This window comes from Lactuca sativa, chromosome 5 (genome assembly GCF_002870075.4).
Source record: "Lactuca sativa cultivar Salinas chromosome 5, Lsat_Salinas_v11, whole genome shotgun sequence".
NCBI classification, from domain to species: Eukaryota; Viridiplantae; Streptophyta; class Magnoliopsida; order Asterales; family Asteraceae; genus Lactuca; species Lactuca sativa.
The window spans coordinates 277,839,459-277,854,606 of NC_056627.2; the positions used below are offsets into that span (position 1 = coordinate 277,839,459).

Here is a 15,148-nt window from a genome sequence, read left to right on the forward strand (position 1 = left end):
CTTCATGGAACACTTCATGAAGAAGTATTCATGACACAACCACCTGGTTACACTGATCCCCAATACCCTACTCATATTTGCAAACTCAAGAAATCTATCTACGGCTTAAAACAAGCCCCACGGGCTTGGTACATCGAACTTACTACCTTCTTAATTCGGTTTGGGTTCAAAAAATCATTAGCTGATTTGTCACTATTCATCTATCAAGATAAATCAATAACTTTTTACTTCATGGTCTATGTAGATGATATAGTACTCACCGATAACCATTCCCACTTTCTTGATCACTTTATCACTTCTCTAAGTGCAAAGTTTTCTCTAAAAGATCTTGGTGCATTACATCACTTCCTTGGTGTAGAAGTTATTCCTACACCAACTGGCTTGTTTCTCTCTCAACACCGACATATACAAGACATCCTTACTCAGTTTCACATGGAAGGTGCAAAAGAAGTCTCCACTCCTCTTAGTGCTACTGAACCTTTATCCATCACCGATCAGTCCCCCACCGTAGATGCTACCCTGTATCGTAAACTTGTAGGTTCTCTTCAATATCTTGCATTTACACGTCCTGACATCTCCTTTGCTATCAATAAACTTTCCCAGTTCATGCATAATCCCTGTCAAAATCATTGGCAAGCACTTAAGCGTCTTCTACGTTATCTTAAAGGCACCATTCACCATGGTCTTGTTCTCAATCGAAACTCGTCTCTCACTCTCTCAGTATTTTCTGATTCTGATTGGGGAGGTGTTCACAGTGCAGGTAGATCAACAACTGCTTACTTACTTTATTTGGGTACTAACATTTTTTCATGGAAGTCAACAAAACAAAAATCTGTTTCTCGGTCATCAACGGAGGCCGAGTACAAATCGTTAGCCAATGCCACTGCTGAACTCATATGGTTAAAGAATTTACTACAAGAATTGGGCATCACGCCTACAACTATTCCTACATTATTTTGTGACAACACTGGTGCTACTTATTTATGTGCAAACCCTGTTTTATCACTCCAGAATGAAGCACATTGATTTGGATTACCATTTTGTTAGGGAACAAATCTCTTCTGGTCTTCTCAAGGTTTTCATGTCAACTCTCAAGATCAACTCGCGGATATGTTAACTAAGCCACTCTCTCGTGCTCCCTTTTTGCGAAACAGATCCAAGATTGGAGTCTCCGATAGATCCTCCATCTTGCGGGGGCATATTAAGGATATACAGTCTCAGCCCATATACAGCATCAACAACAGCCCAATACATCAGCCCATGAGCAATCTGAAGATCCGATCCAAGGAGCTGATATAACACTTTTATAACTCACCTGTATATTCAAATGTATAGTCAATCAGATTCTATATTTGTGCCTACAGAATAGCTCTATTCCAGTTGTATAATTTGTTGTAAACAGCCTATATAAGAGATATTCATCAATGAACAAATTAATTCATTTTGACAATACAATTATTTCTCCATAAAGACAAAGACCTAATCCTAATGGAAGTGGTGAAGAATGTTCCTAAATACCAATCACCAATCAATCAATCCCTTCCGTTCCTAATTCTAATGCAACTCCACAAACACCAATCACCAATCAATCAATCCCTTCGGTTTCTAATGCAACTCCACAAACACCATGCTCTAACCAACCTAATGATAATGTTGACTTGAAAGATCTTCCAAAGGACCTGTCGAATAGGCCAAAGATTACAAGTTACAAATCAAACATAAGAGATGAAGTAAAAAGAGTGTATCTGCTTCAAGGAGTTTGTCAAGTAAGGGCACATAAGTTTCCCCAAAAAAATAGGTGATAGATTTAGAAGATTCGTTCCTTCATGGTTTGATGACTTTGATTGGTTGGAATATAGTGTGAAAAAGAATAGTGCATATTGTTTATATTGTTATGTATGTGGAGACCTCATGGGACAAAAAGGATGGAGAGATGGATTTGTTTCCCAAGGTTATGATACTTGGAATAAAAAAGATGCATTTCGGACTCATGTGGGTGGTGTTAATAGTTTTCACAACAAAGAAAAAGAAAAGTGTGAGTTTTTGATCAGGGAAAAGCAAGCTATTAATGTAGTCTTGAGGAGGCAAACCGAAGCGGAGGACCGCAAATATAAAGCCCGATTACATGTTTATGTTATTGTTGTTAGACTTTTATTGAAAACCAGTTTACCATTTTGTGGTCATGATGAGTTGGTTAACTCTGAAAATAAAGGGCTTTACATTGAAGTGTTAAAAGCCATTCGAGAGGCTAGTGAAGATATTTTCAACAATATTTTAGAAAATGCTCCTAAAAACAATCAACTAATTTCCCCTAAAATTAAAAAAGAACTTGTGCAATGTTTTGCACAAGAAGTAATTTTGAGTATTTGTGAAGAGATTGGTCGAGATGTCTTTGGTTTACTAGTTGATGAATCTAGTGATGTTTCAAAAAAGGAACAAATGGCTTTTGTTTTGTGTTATGTCGATAGTTTTGGCTTTGTGAAAGAAAGATTCATAGGACTAGTGCACGTGAAGGATACATCCTCTTTGATACTCAAAAACGCCATAAATGAAGTACTTACGAGTAATAAGCTGAGTTTTAGTCAGGTAATTTATTTTTTTTACCTTTTTGTTATTTCAGTTTAAATTTAATATATATTAATTGTTTTAAATTTTAATAGATAAGAGGACAATTTTACGATACAGCAAGCAATATGTGAGATCTCAATGGTAAGTCTAGAAAGATGTTTTTCAAAGATGAAGCTCTTGAAGACTGACTTGCGTAACAAAATTGGCGATGACTTTTTGAACGATGCATTGCTTTGTAATGTGGAGACCGAAGCACTTGCAAAAGTTGAGAATGAAAAAGTAATTGAGCAGTTTCAAAAGATGTCTGCATGAAGAGGACAAATTTAAATTGTAGTAGATTGTTGTTGTATTATGTTTAACTAGAAAAAAAATTTGTATTAGACGTTTTATATTATGTTTGACTGGAAATTTTTTTATGTTTTATATTATGCTTGACAGGAAAAAAAATTGTGCAACCCCTACTACTAATTCCTGCATCCGCTAAGTATTTGATGAGGAAGGCCACTAAAAAAAGAATTCTAGTTCGTTGTAAGAATTTCACATCAAAAAGATGACAAAATTGATGAATTGATCAATCGATCATAGTATATATTTCTTTTACATATTAATAATTCAATAACATGGTTCGATGTATGGTTTATAGTATGGGGTTGATTTTTCCACAAATGTTTTCTATTCATCCACTGAAAAAATAGTTGATGGACAATTATAACCTCATTTAATTTATAGTAAGTTACATACACCAAATCTACAAACACCCTGTCGTTGAAAAAACCAAATAATTCTTCTTCATCTGCTTCCTTTTCGGTCGCTACCATAGAGCTAGCAGGTCCTACGGTTACCATCTCCGACGACCACCACAACTAAACCTCCCTCCTTCTCCCACCACAACTAAACTTTTGGCACTCTCACTCAAAAGTAGAAACCCACCGTCAGCCACCATATCCCATCTCTTTCCTGATCATTATCTTCTACAACAATTAATATATAACCATATATCATCTTATAATAGTAGATTGTAAAAATTAAGTGTTTTTGGATGTTGGGATAAATACAAGTGGGATTTCCCAAGAAACAAAGATTGTTTCATGCCACGAGTAAACACCTAAAGGTTCATGTGGATTTTGCATGTGATCAAGGTAACAAGATTGTTAAAAGTGGTGGAAAATAAGGTTGAAGATTATAAATTTAATGAATATGGTGCCTTAGTTACAGAAATTAAAAGAAAGCGAACGCCTTCATGAATTGATCTTGGATGCGATATGCTTTACATTAACGGTGGAGCCTTACTCATCGGCATGGCGTTTGTTTCAGTGAGTTGTAGGTTAGTCAGAGAGAGTTGTTTATAGGTTCCTTCAACAGTGTTTCAGCGTGTAGCAGTTTCTTCGGAGAGAGTTGTTTATAGGTTCCTTTAGTAGTGTTTCAGTGTGTTGCAGTTTCTTCGGAGAGAGTTGTCGTTGATTGTGGACGAGAACACACACACATAGAGAGAGAGAGAGCAAGCGAGAAAGAGAGAGAGAGAGAGAGAGAGAGAGAGAGAGATGGTGACCGGGAAAGAGACGGGAAGGGAGTGGCCGGTGGTCGGATCCTACTTTCAAGTGACCATATGACTGCTCTTCGATGGTGAGTGAAAAAGAGGTATAAGAAGAATCGTTAGGTATTTGCATGATTGTGTGAGTATCTCACTCTAAATTAAATAAGGGTATAATTGTCCATCCATTATTTTTTTCTGTGGATGGATAAACAATATTCGGTGAAAAAAACATCCCCTCCTTATAGTATTTGCTTATTTGGCTACAATACAATACAAGCGATTAAACTAAAAGGAAAATGACTAATTTGAAATAAACAAGGTAAATACACAAATATGCGAAGATCCTCCATACTATCCAATATATAAAAATATTATTGATCTAGGATGCCTAATTTTGATAGTAGATCTGGTATGTAATTGGTTTGATAAAAATATATTCCTAACTCATGACCAAGAAAGAGTGGAGATGACAAAGATCATTCATCTCAAACGTTGAGTACATTGTCTTTCGTCTTTATGTTTTTCTTTACTACATTGTAGTTTACTATAATCATTATTTTTTATATGGAAAATTAAAAACATACAAGAATTTACATGGTTTATGTTTATATGATCATGATAAATTCTCTATATTTGCGTATGAACCATATATGTTGTTTGAAAAACTATATGGAAAATGTTGTTTGAGATCATGATACTCAAACACATACGGATTATTGACTCTTTTTCCAATAGCTCCAAGAGAAAACTTATTCTTCAAAAATGGATCATGTATGAGACATGTATCATCAATTAAAATAACAAAAGTTTGTAACTGAGAAGAAAGTTTGGATATAGATACAAGATTGTATTGAAAAGATGGAAAATACATAACATTTTTCAAGACTATGGATGAATGAATTAGACTATCACCATAATGAGTAATAAAAAGAGTATGACCATTAAGAAGTCCAATGGAAAGTGGCTAAGTAAAATTTATTCAAAAACAAGAACAAATTGGGATTAGAACACATATGGTTTGTAGCATTTGTGTCTATGCTGAATGAAAGATATGGTGTGAGGAATGTAGTAAATTTGTAATCATTGGAAACAAAGTGAGAGAAGGAAAAATTGAAACAATCATTATGCACTGAACCTTCAGGAATGGAGGAATTAACTTGACTTGGAGATGATATATTGTGTTGAGACAAAAGTTGCAGCAGTTGATTGTATTGATCTTGAGAAACAGCATTAAAAGAATCTATTATTGCAACTTGAACACTGGACTTAGGGTCTTCTTTCTTTGACTGTGTGAATTTGAATGTTGAAGGAAATCCGATCAAAAGATAACATTGTGACTTAGAATGACATGTTTTCTTATAATGAGTACAAACTAGATATTTCTTGGAGTAGTTTGGTAAAGAATTATTGGAAACATTCATTAAAATTGTCTCAAGATTGATCATAGAAGGAAGATTCATTTCTTTCTGCCTCTCCTCTTGAATAACCATGGAATAAGCAGTCAAAATGCTTGGTAATAGTTTCATCAAAAGGATTTAAACTTGAATGATCTTATAAGTGTCTTTCAAACCCATAAGCAACTGTATCAGGCATTGAACATTAAGGTACTTCATAATACCTGATACAGCAGCACAAGTGCAAGCAGGAATACTCTGAACAATTCGAAGCTCATCCCAGATTTTGCTAATTTTGGTGAAATAAGTCGAGAAGTCATCAATGCCTTGAGAGAATGAGTACAATTGATGTTGAATATGATAAATAAGTGAACCATTATCTTGTTCATAGCGACTATTAAGTTCTTCCCAGATGTCATTAGCAATTGGTAGAAAGATCAAACTCTTAGCAATGTTGCGATGAAAGGGGTTTAATAACCACCTTATGATCATGGAGTTAACCCTTGACCAATTAGGAAGAAGCGGATAAACATCAGATGGTTTTTGAGAACTTAAATAAACAAAAGTGAGTTTATTCTTTGCAAAGAGTGTGATGATCATGGATCGCTTCCATGTGGAAAATCCAATTCTAGTGAAGACATTCAAAATAAGTAAAGCATTTGGATTGTTAGAAGATCCAAGATAAAGTGGATTGGATATATCAATGATTATTGATTGAGTAAATGGAACCGAATTATCAGATGTGTATATACTTAACATATGTTAGAAGATCCAAGATAAAGTGGATTGTAACAAACTCTTTTAACAGCTACTTAACTATTACTTTAACGTCTTGACCATACTTAACATATGTTAAGTATGATAACAGTGGCCGAGACAGAGAGCTAGATGTGTAGGTTAAAGGTGGTGATTGATGGAAGAGACGGTGGGGGTGGTGATGGTGGGTGGTGGCACAATTTAGGTGTGGTGGTGTAGAGTAATTTTAATAGTCGTGGTTGGGAAGATTGGTGCAGCGCCAACGACTGGTGGTTGGTTGTGTACTCTAACAGAGGGGATTTAAATTGTTGAAAATCAGCAACGTGATGACGATGACTGTAACATCCCAAAATCATAGGTAAAATTTTCATTTTTAATTCAACCCAAACCATGAAATATTCATATCAAACCATCCAATAGTATGTCATAATAATATAGTTATCAAAGTACAATTCCCAAAATCATAAAAGTGCGGAAAACATGGGTGGATACGCTGCGATCAAGTCGAGCCCTTCCCTTTCGAACTGGAAGTACTTGAAACATAAACTTAAACCGTAAGCACAAAGCTTAGTGAGTTCCCCCAAATACCACATACCACACATATCGTAAACACATCATACATGCATATCATGCTAAAACCTGTAATGGGTCTATTTCACCCTTGAGTTCCTTCTAAATCTCTGAGTCCTTTATGACTCTCTGAGTCCCTTACGAATCATCGAGTCCCTTCTGACTCCTTCGGTATCTTTAAACCGATACGGGTCTATTTTACCCATACAACTAAGCATACAATCATACTAACAAGAGTCACAAAGACAACAAGAACATACACGCATATCAATAAGTGTCACGAAGACCACTACTATCCTACAACATAATCTAGTGGGCCAGTGGTGGTTGTCGAGGCCAACAATATTGATAGCCCTAAATATTACACACTAAAATAGTGTATAGTGGTAAAGGGATCGTATCCACGGAGATTGGTCCAATTTTATAACTCTATGAGAAATCTCTTTGTAAAAATACTTGTAAAATGACAATAAATTAAAAATAGGGGGTTTGGTCTTTTGAAATACTTGAAATAAACTAGAATTAAACTAAGATTTAAATAAACAATTTCAACAAAAATAAGAGTTTGATGTAAAATCAATAAGAGAAGGATAGTTGACTTAAGGTTTCCTCACTTTAACTTTTGATGAACATATCATTAGAATCCAATGGTGCAATATTTGATTTAAATCCTTAATTTGGCTATAGTAATCCAAGAAGCTTGAGATTACCTAGACTTTTCTTAGTTATTAAAATGGTTAGAGAAGCTCATAAAAATTTCCTTAGTCAAAGTCACAATTTCCATTAAGCATGTAACTAGTGAAAGTCAACTAGCAATAAGAACCAAAAAGTCACCAAATCCAAGAGGAGTCAAATGCTTTCACTACCATGTTGAAGAAAATGTTTTTATGATTGTGTGAAGCAAAAACAACACAAAAATCATTTGTTGCTTGCTAATTTGAGGATCCTTTACTTAATCAAGAAATTAGCCAACTAATCACCACAAACACATTTAAACTCATGAATAAAAACATACAAGTAGTGATAATATTTTAAAACACAAAATATTTCCATAAAGATTTAAGAAGAAGTTCATGGATTCTTCAACATTCAACAAAAGTTTACAGGATTCAACAAAAGTCAACCAAGATTTGTTTAGCCAAGCACGGCTAAACTCAAGAAAACAAAGTTAGAGAAGATTGTACCAAACATTAAACAAGAATCAAGAGGTGAAAAGATGATGTTCTTGAGGTGTTCTTGGCCTTCAAAAATCTTCAAAACTCCAGAGAGAATGCTCAAAAGTCGGATGTCTAAGAGTCCCCAAAAGATGGGCACCAACCTTCCTCAAATAGCCCAGAAGAAGAATTTCCGGAATTGCCCCTGCAGGAGGTTACGCGACCCGCGTGCTGTTGCGTGGGTGGTGTCAGATTGTGGGCACTTTGAGGCTTGGGTCTCCATAGCTTAGCCCACTTGGCCCAGATCGAGTCCAAACAGCTTCTAGCCCATTTTTCTTTAAGTTCACTTCATTTTAAGCCCAATTTGGCTTCTCCAAATGATCCATAGCTTCCATAATCGTCCAATCATCAATCTCCACACGCTCGAATATTCTCCTGCATCTTGCAATTTTAAATTTCATTATCTCTAAGCCTTCAAATAATCATCAAGCTCGCTCCAAGCATCATCTCCACCACCTATCAAGCCTAAGATCCTTGTTGTCCACCAATTCCCATCGCTTTCCATACGTCCCGAATATTCCCGCTCCACTAGTCTCCATGAAATCTGCAATAAAGCTTACGAAACTAGAAAGTACATGAAATAGTTATAAAATAACAAAAAGGAAAATATGCATGGAAATTAACTAGATTATGGATGGAATATGCTAAAATAAACTATAAAAATAAGTAAATAAAATGAAACTATCAGCTAGCATTGGTGCCTTCGACCCATAAGTACAGTAAGGATACTCATCTCAGTCTGAAGATAGACAAATCACACTCTTGGGTTGTTGCTACCACGACTTCCTCACGATAACATTCCAAATTAACCTTAATAAATAATCAGGGTGATAAACCATAAATGGTCCATATTACCATCTAACATGCTTAGGGGTAAAAGACCATTTTACTATTCCCTTAATGGGCCCCTCAACTCGTAGAACAAGCCCACAAGACCTAAGGCCCAACAGGGCCCAAGATACATAAGTCGCAACAATGGCTCAAAACCTGAGGCCCAACAATGGCCTAAAAATCTAAGGCCCAACAATAGCCCAAAAGAATTAAAGCCCAAAAAGGTTCCTGGTGAGTACGATAAGCATACCACCTAAGTACGCCCGGCGTACAGCTTACACTACCAAAGGGCTCAAACACGTACACTCAGCGTACGCTTATGTATGCCCCACATACGCTGGAGAGTGCCAAGACCTCATTAAGCACTTAATGCCTGAAGTCCAAATGTCTAATTTGCAGATCTAGCTCTTGGGAAATGTCTTAAACGATAAAGTCATCAACTTGATGCTTGGGGATGGCTTAAAGAGACCCAACATGCATTTCTAACATTCTAACTTCATATTAAGACTATCAACTCATGCATGGTTGAGTTTAACCCATCAAGATGACATTTTTATGATTCTACAACTCCAGAAATACCAAGAAATGACCAATACATGTTTTGGAGAAACTCCGACTCACAAGAACCAAACGAAGGGACCAAAACATGGCAATATAATCCCAAATCTAGATCTAAGCTAAGGAGTCATAAAGTTTGAAGCTTTATACCTCCAGAAGCTTGCAATGGTGAAGAAAGTGTCGGATCTTCAAGCTCTAAGCAAACTAATCCTCCTCCAATGAGCTCTTCTTCTTCAAGATGCACCAACCACACACCAAAACACATACAATGATCAAATCTATCTAAAACTGGGTTAGGGTTTCAATATAATGCTTTTGGGGACAATGGAAGCTGGTAATGAGAGAACCTTGGGGGCATAAGGTGCTTAAATAGGGTGTAAACCCTAAAATTTAGGGTTTTCCTCTGGCTTACGTACGTACAGCGTACCAGGGGGTTAACCTCGTGTCCGAGTCTCACAAGGTATGCCCAACGTACTTATCATCAAAGTACCACAATTAAATATTTTAAATTTAAGAAATTTAAATGTGAACCCGGGCATTTCAATGACGGTGGGTAAATCCTCACCGATAAAGTTTATTTGAGAGAATGGAGGTTTCGTCGATTTTACAGAGGAGTGAAGCAAATAATATAATCTGTTGTCTAAATTAATTTCACAATATCCTAAAGATATGGATTTTGAATTTCAAAACCTCACTCTTTGATTTTAGTTATCATTAATCAATCATTAATAGAAATGAATAGAAGCATCTGATTACAAGGATGAGTTGAAAAAAAATGACACTTGGAATAAGCCAAATTTAATGCACCTGAAGTTTAAAGAATCAAGTGCGCAAATAGACGACGAAATTTGAGGAGATCAACCGTGATTAAGGGAATTGTTGCAGAATTTAAAGTCGAAGGGCAAAAATGGTATTTCACATTAACTTCAGCGGGAAAAAAGCTAGGGAGGGATGAGGAAATGCCACTAGCAAGATAACGATAATATATATATATATATATATATATATATATATATATATATATATATATATATATATATATATATATATATATATAGGGTTAGGTTCATTTGAGATCACTTATATTTTGTGAGACCGTGAGACGCATTTGTTTATTTTTTTTTATTTTTTTTATTTTTTTTTATTTTTTTTTAGTTAATTCATGTTCCGAAAATAATATTTAAAAAAAGAATTTTTTGATTTTTCCATTTATTTTGCATTTTAAAATTATTTTTAGAATATGTACAGTGTAATATTCTATTTAGAATATTTCACGTATTTTTTAAAAAAAAAAGAATTTTTTTTTTATTTTTTTAATTTTTTTTTATTTTTTTTAGTTAATTCAAGTTTCGAAAATAATATTTAAAAAAAGAATTTTTAGATTTTTCCATTTATTTTGCATTTTAAAATTATTTTTTAGAATATGTCAGTAGAATATTTCACATATTTTTCAAAAAAAAAAACAGATTTTTTTTTATTTTTTTATTTATTTTTTTTAGTTAATTCAAGTTCCGAAAATAACATTTAAAAAAAGAATTTTTGGATTTTTCCATTTATTTTGCATTTTAAAATTATTTTTAGATTTGGTCTCACGGTCTCACAAAATTAGAATGGTCTCAAATGAACCTGAACCTATATATATATATATATATATATATATATATATATATATATATATATATATATATATATATATATATATATATATATATATATATATATATATATATAGGAAATGCCACTATCGAGATAACGATAATCCTCTTTAATAAATGAAAGTTTTTTTTTGTCACATGTCATGTTTTCCTTCATTTTGACACTTGTTATTTTATAAGGATTTCCATTTTCTTAAAATAAAATTCCATAAAATTGTAATGAGTTTATAAGGAAATAAAATCATCCTATTAATTAGGTAATAAATTCTCATAAATACTTCAAATGATCTAATTTATTTTGCAAATTTTCAAAAGATTACATTCTGTTGTATAAAATATTACATTATAAAATATTTCATATCAATATATTGATATTAAATTTTTATTTTTAATAAACCCGTGTAATACACGGGTCTCACACGTAGTATATATATATATATATATATATATATATATATATATATATATATATATATATATATATGTATAGGCCTAGCCCACTAACTCATAAGCTTTAGTCTTCCAAGCCTTCTAAAGTCTTTGGTGAGTGGGTCTTATGGAAACCATCTTCTAGACTGAAAAACGGTTCGTGAATTGAACCGGTCAGTTCATTGTGAACCGGTCCAACAATGAACCAATCTGATGTGTGAACTAAACCGACGGTTTAAACCAATTTGTATATATTACCTATTACCATTAGCACCGGTTAGAACCGATTTCGTTTAAACCAGTCTGATGAACCAGTTTAGAACCGGTTTTTCTAGGAACCATTTGTGGTCGTTTTTTTTTTGTTTTATTCTACCGGCTATATTGTCGTTTGATGCTGTAAGAGGCTCGATTTTGGGTCTTTTTTGTCCATATTACCCATTCTTTGATAGTATATGTAGGTATTAGATGTTTAGCTTAACCAAAACTCAAAAAACTCTCTTAGATGTTCGACTTCCATTGGTGTTGGAGATTCATCAAACAATGTTAATGTTGTTAGCATCAAAGAAACAAGTAGAAATCCAGCTATTTGGAGAAATTTTGACTTGTGTGTAATGTCTAGCGATCCACAAAAAGTGCGATGAAAGAAATGTGGTGTTTTTTTCAATGAAGATGGGAATTCGACATTGAAAACTCATATGACCAAGAGATGCCCCTCGGTGAAATTTGGGTCGGGGCATAATCAAACAACAATGGTGAAAGATACTACATTGTGGACTTACGAAGTAGCTAAAGTTCAAGATAGGATGTCGAAGTTCGTGATTCAAGAATGATTGCCTTTTGACCACTTCGACAACAAATGATTGAATTCACTCATCCAAGAAACTCTCCAACCACGATATTGCCATGTGAGTCGTACTTCCCTTAGATGTGATTGTATTGAAATGTGGAAACTGGCAAAAAAATGAATTGATTTTAGGATTTCAAGCTTTAGAAACCGGTGTAAATTTAACTTGTGATGTTTGGACGACTCCTCACAATTCACCGGATCCATACCTTTGTGTTATCACTCATTGGATAAATCCATAGAATTAGGTAGTAATGAAGCGTGCGATTATGTTTGAATTGTTTGAGAATCCGTGCACCGATAGAAATTTATATAAAATTTTAGATTGTGTGCTCAAAACTTATAAACTAGAAGAAAAAGTTTTTTTTTGTATATCTTTTAATATTTCATCAAACAACATCGTCACGGTTGGACAACTAAAATTAAAATATACACCAATTTGCGATGGTGGTTTTTTTTCATAGTCGATGTGTTGCACATATCATTAATTTGGTTGTTCAAGATAGACTAACTAGAATTGAACTAATAAAAGATGGTTTCAAACAAATGCTAAAAGATATTTATAGTTCTAGTAATGCTCAAGATCATATTTATATGAAGTTTTGTGGCGATGTGAATGCCGTTTGATTAGGTCTGAATTGCGAAACACTTACTGATGGAACTCCACTTGCAACATGTTTGAATGTACTTTACATAAAAAAGATACTTTAAAAATGTTTCATGATAACCTTGTGGAACATAATCGGTTTAATGCTTATCCGAAATCAAGTTTGGATATTATCAAACTTGTTACGGAAATGTTTGGGGTTCTTAAAAAAACAACTACTTCTTTATCGGGGGTTTATTATCATATAAGTTATTCAGTTTTAAACCAAATATATTGTATGTGTGTAGAAATAAATGAGTTTGAAATGAGAGGGACAATGTTTGTTGAGAAACCGATGATAACAAAATTAAAAAAAATATTTTTAAAATATGTCCCGGATGATAACTTGTTCCGGCGCTTTGAATCTGTCTCTAAATGTTGGGGGTTGAGACTTTACTTGAAAATTTTTGTTACGATTTGTGTTTATTGGATGATGACATAGATTATGCATCAAATGAAGTTTCAAAATATTTTAACAAAGTTTTTCAAAGTTTGTTTGAAGTTTATTTAACAAGGTATGGTTCAACAAACATTCATGACATGATGCAAGGTACGGGGGCGTCCGAATCCACTTCTCACCAAAATAATGAAATAATTCGGTTTTATAATACTTTGAAAATGAAAATTCCAAACGAGCTCGGTCTAACTTCCTTAGTAGTGAGTTCGGAAGGTACATTGGTTCCGATTTTTTTTTTTTTTGGCACAAATGAGTGTGCAAGAGTTTGATAATTTTGATATTTTGGCTTGGAGGAAACCCAATTTCTAATTCTAGCCATCATGGTCCGTGATCAACTAAGCTCCCAAACTTCTACGGTAGCTTTAGAATCGGCTTTTTCTATTAGTGGCAGGGTTATATCACCAAGAAAAACAAAACTCACCATTTTGTCGGTGGAAGTGTGCATTTTCTTGAAATGCTACCTCGATAGCGTGGAACGGATACAATATGTTGAACTGCTAGAGGGCAAATCATTGGATGTTGAACAACAAGTACATGAAGAAGAAGTAGCAATGGGATTGTCGGTGCCACTCACTCTACAAGAGCTCGAGTATGAGAGAGCATTATGCAACAATATCGCGGATGAAGACTAAATCCAAAGAAAAATGAATACGACTAGGAATGAAGACTACAACGACGACGATGTTTTATGTTTTATGTATTTATGTTTGAAGATGTATTAGTTTGACAATTTGGATGTTTTGTGTTTTTACGTTTGAAGTTGTCTTATGTATTTCCATTATAAAAAACAAAAAAGTAAAAAAGAATTGTTGAAAATTGCTCCAAAATGTGTCTTAAGTCAATTTCTCAAATCAATGCATATATACATATCATATGCATTCTGTTTCTTTAATTTTTTATTAACATCTATTTTGATCAAATTCACCAAAACAAAAATTACCCCGTGCATATATTACCCTCTTTAACCCAAAAACAAAAGCAAAAAACCTAAAAAAAAAATATAGCCCCATCGGCTTTTTGAACCAGTTTGTAGGTTCTTACAAACTGGTTTGCATAGGTTCGGATTATTTTGGTGGTGAACCGATTTAGGGGTGAACAGGTTTTGACTTTGTGGACCGGACCGAACCGGTTCCGAAAAAATAGGGTTTGTGCACCTTTAGTTTCAAGTAGATTCCGTTTCCTGTATATTACTAATATTAGGCTTTATATTCTTGAAGTCTTCCGACGGTGATTCTAAAATTGTAGAGAAAAGGGTTTATTTAATTTGTATCATCGATCTTGTATATTTAACTATATCTCTATGTTAGGCTTTTCATTTTGTTATTTTAAAAAGGAATACTAGACACAACAAATGAAGCAAAGGAACACCAACAACTGCTTCCAAATGCAGTAACATAAGAATTGAACAGACACCAGACCGACCATGTTCATGCGGTTCTTGGTAGTGCAACCCCAAGACTAATATTATATCATTCACAAGACAAAAGTCTTCTAATCAAACTTCCATGAAATGTAGCAAGCACGGTTGACTATAATTAATTACTCAAATTATCTCAATTTTCCTATAATTTCTACTTCATTTCCATTTCTTTGACAAAGTCTATTTTTTTTTTTAATTACTAATGAAGTTTATTAATTGTATATAAAAAGGGATAACAAGCCAACACTTTATTCTCATCAACTTAGAACAAG

General features: G+C 33.9%; 2 protein-coding genes across 2 annotated transcripts; one reads left to right on the forward strand and one right to left on the reverse strand.

Moving 5' to 3' along the window:
* Positions 1-1,911: 1,911 nt before the first annotated feature.
* Positions 1,912-2,880, forward strand: LOC111904501 (uncharacterized). Its single transcript, XM_023900255.1, has 2 exons — positions 1,912-2,586; positions 2,686-2,880. Exons 1-2 carry the CDS (start codon positions 1,912-1,914, stop codon positions 2,878-2,880), a joined length of 870 nt encoding a protein of 289 aa, XP_023756023.1.
* A 2,757-nt stretch (positions 2,881-5,637) lies between these two features.
* LOC111904500 (uncharacterized) lies at positions 5,638-6,255 on the reverse strand. The gene has a single exon (XM_023900254.1). It carries the CDS (start codon positions 6,253-6,255, stop codon positions 5,638-5,640), a length of 618 nt encoding a protein of 205 aa, XP_023756022.1.
* Positions 6,256-15,148: the final 8,893 nt, after the last annotated feature.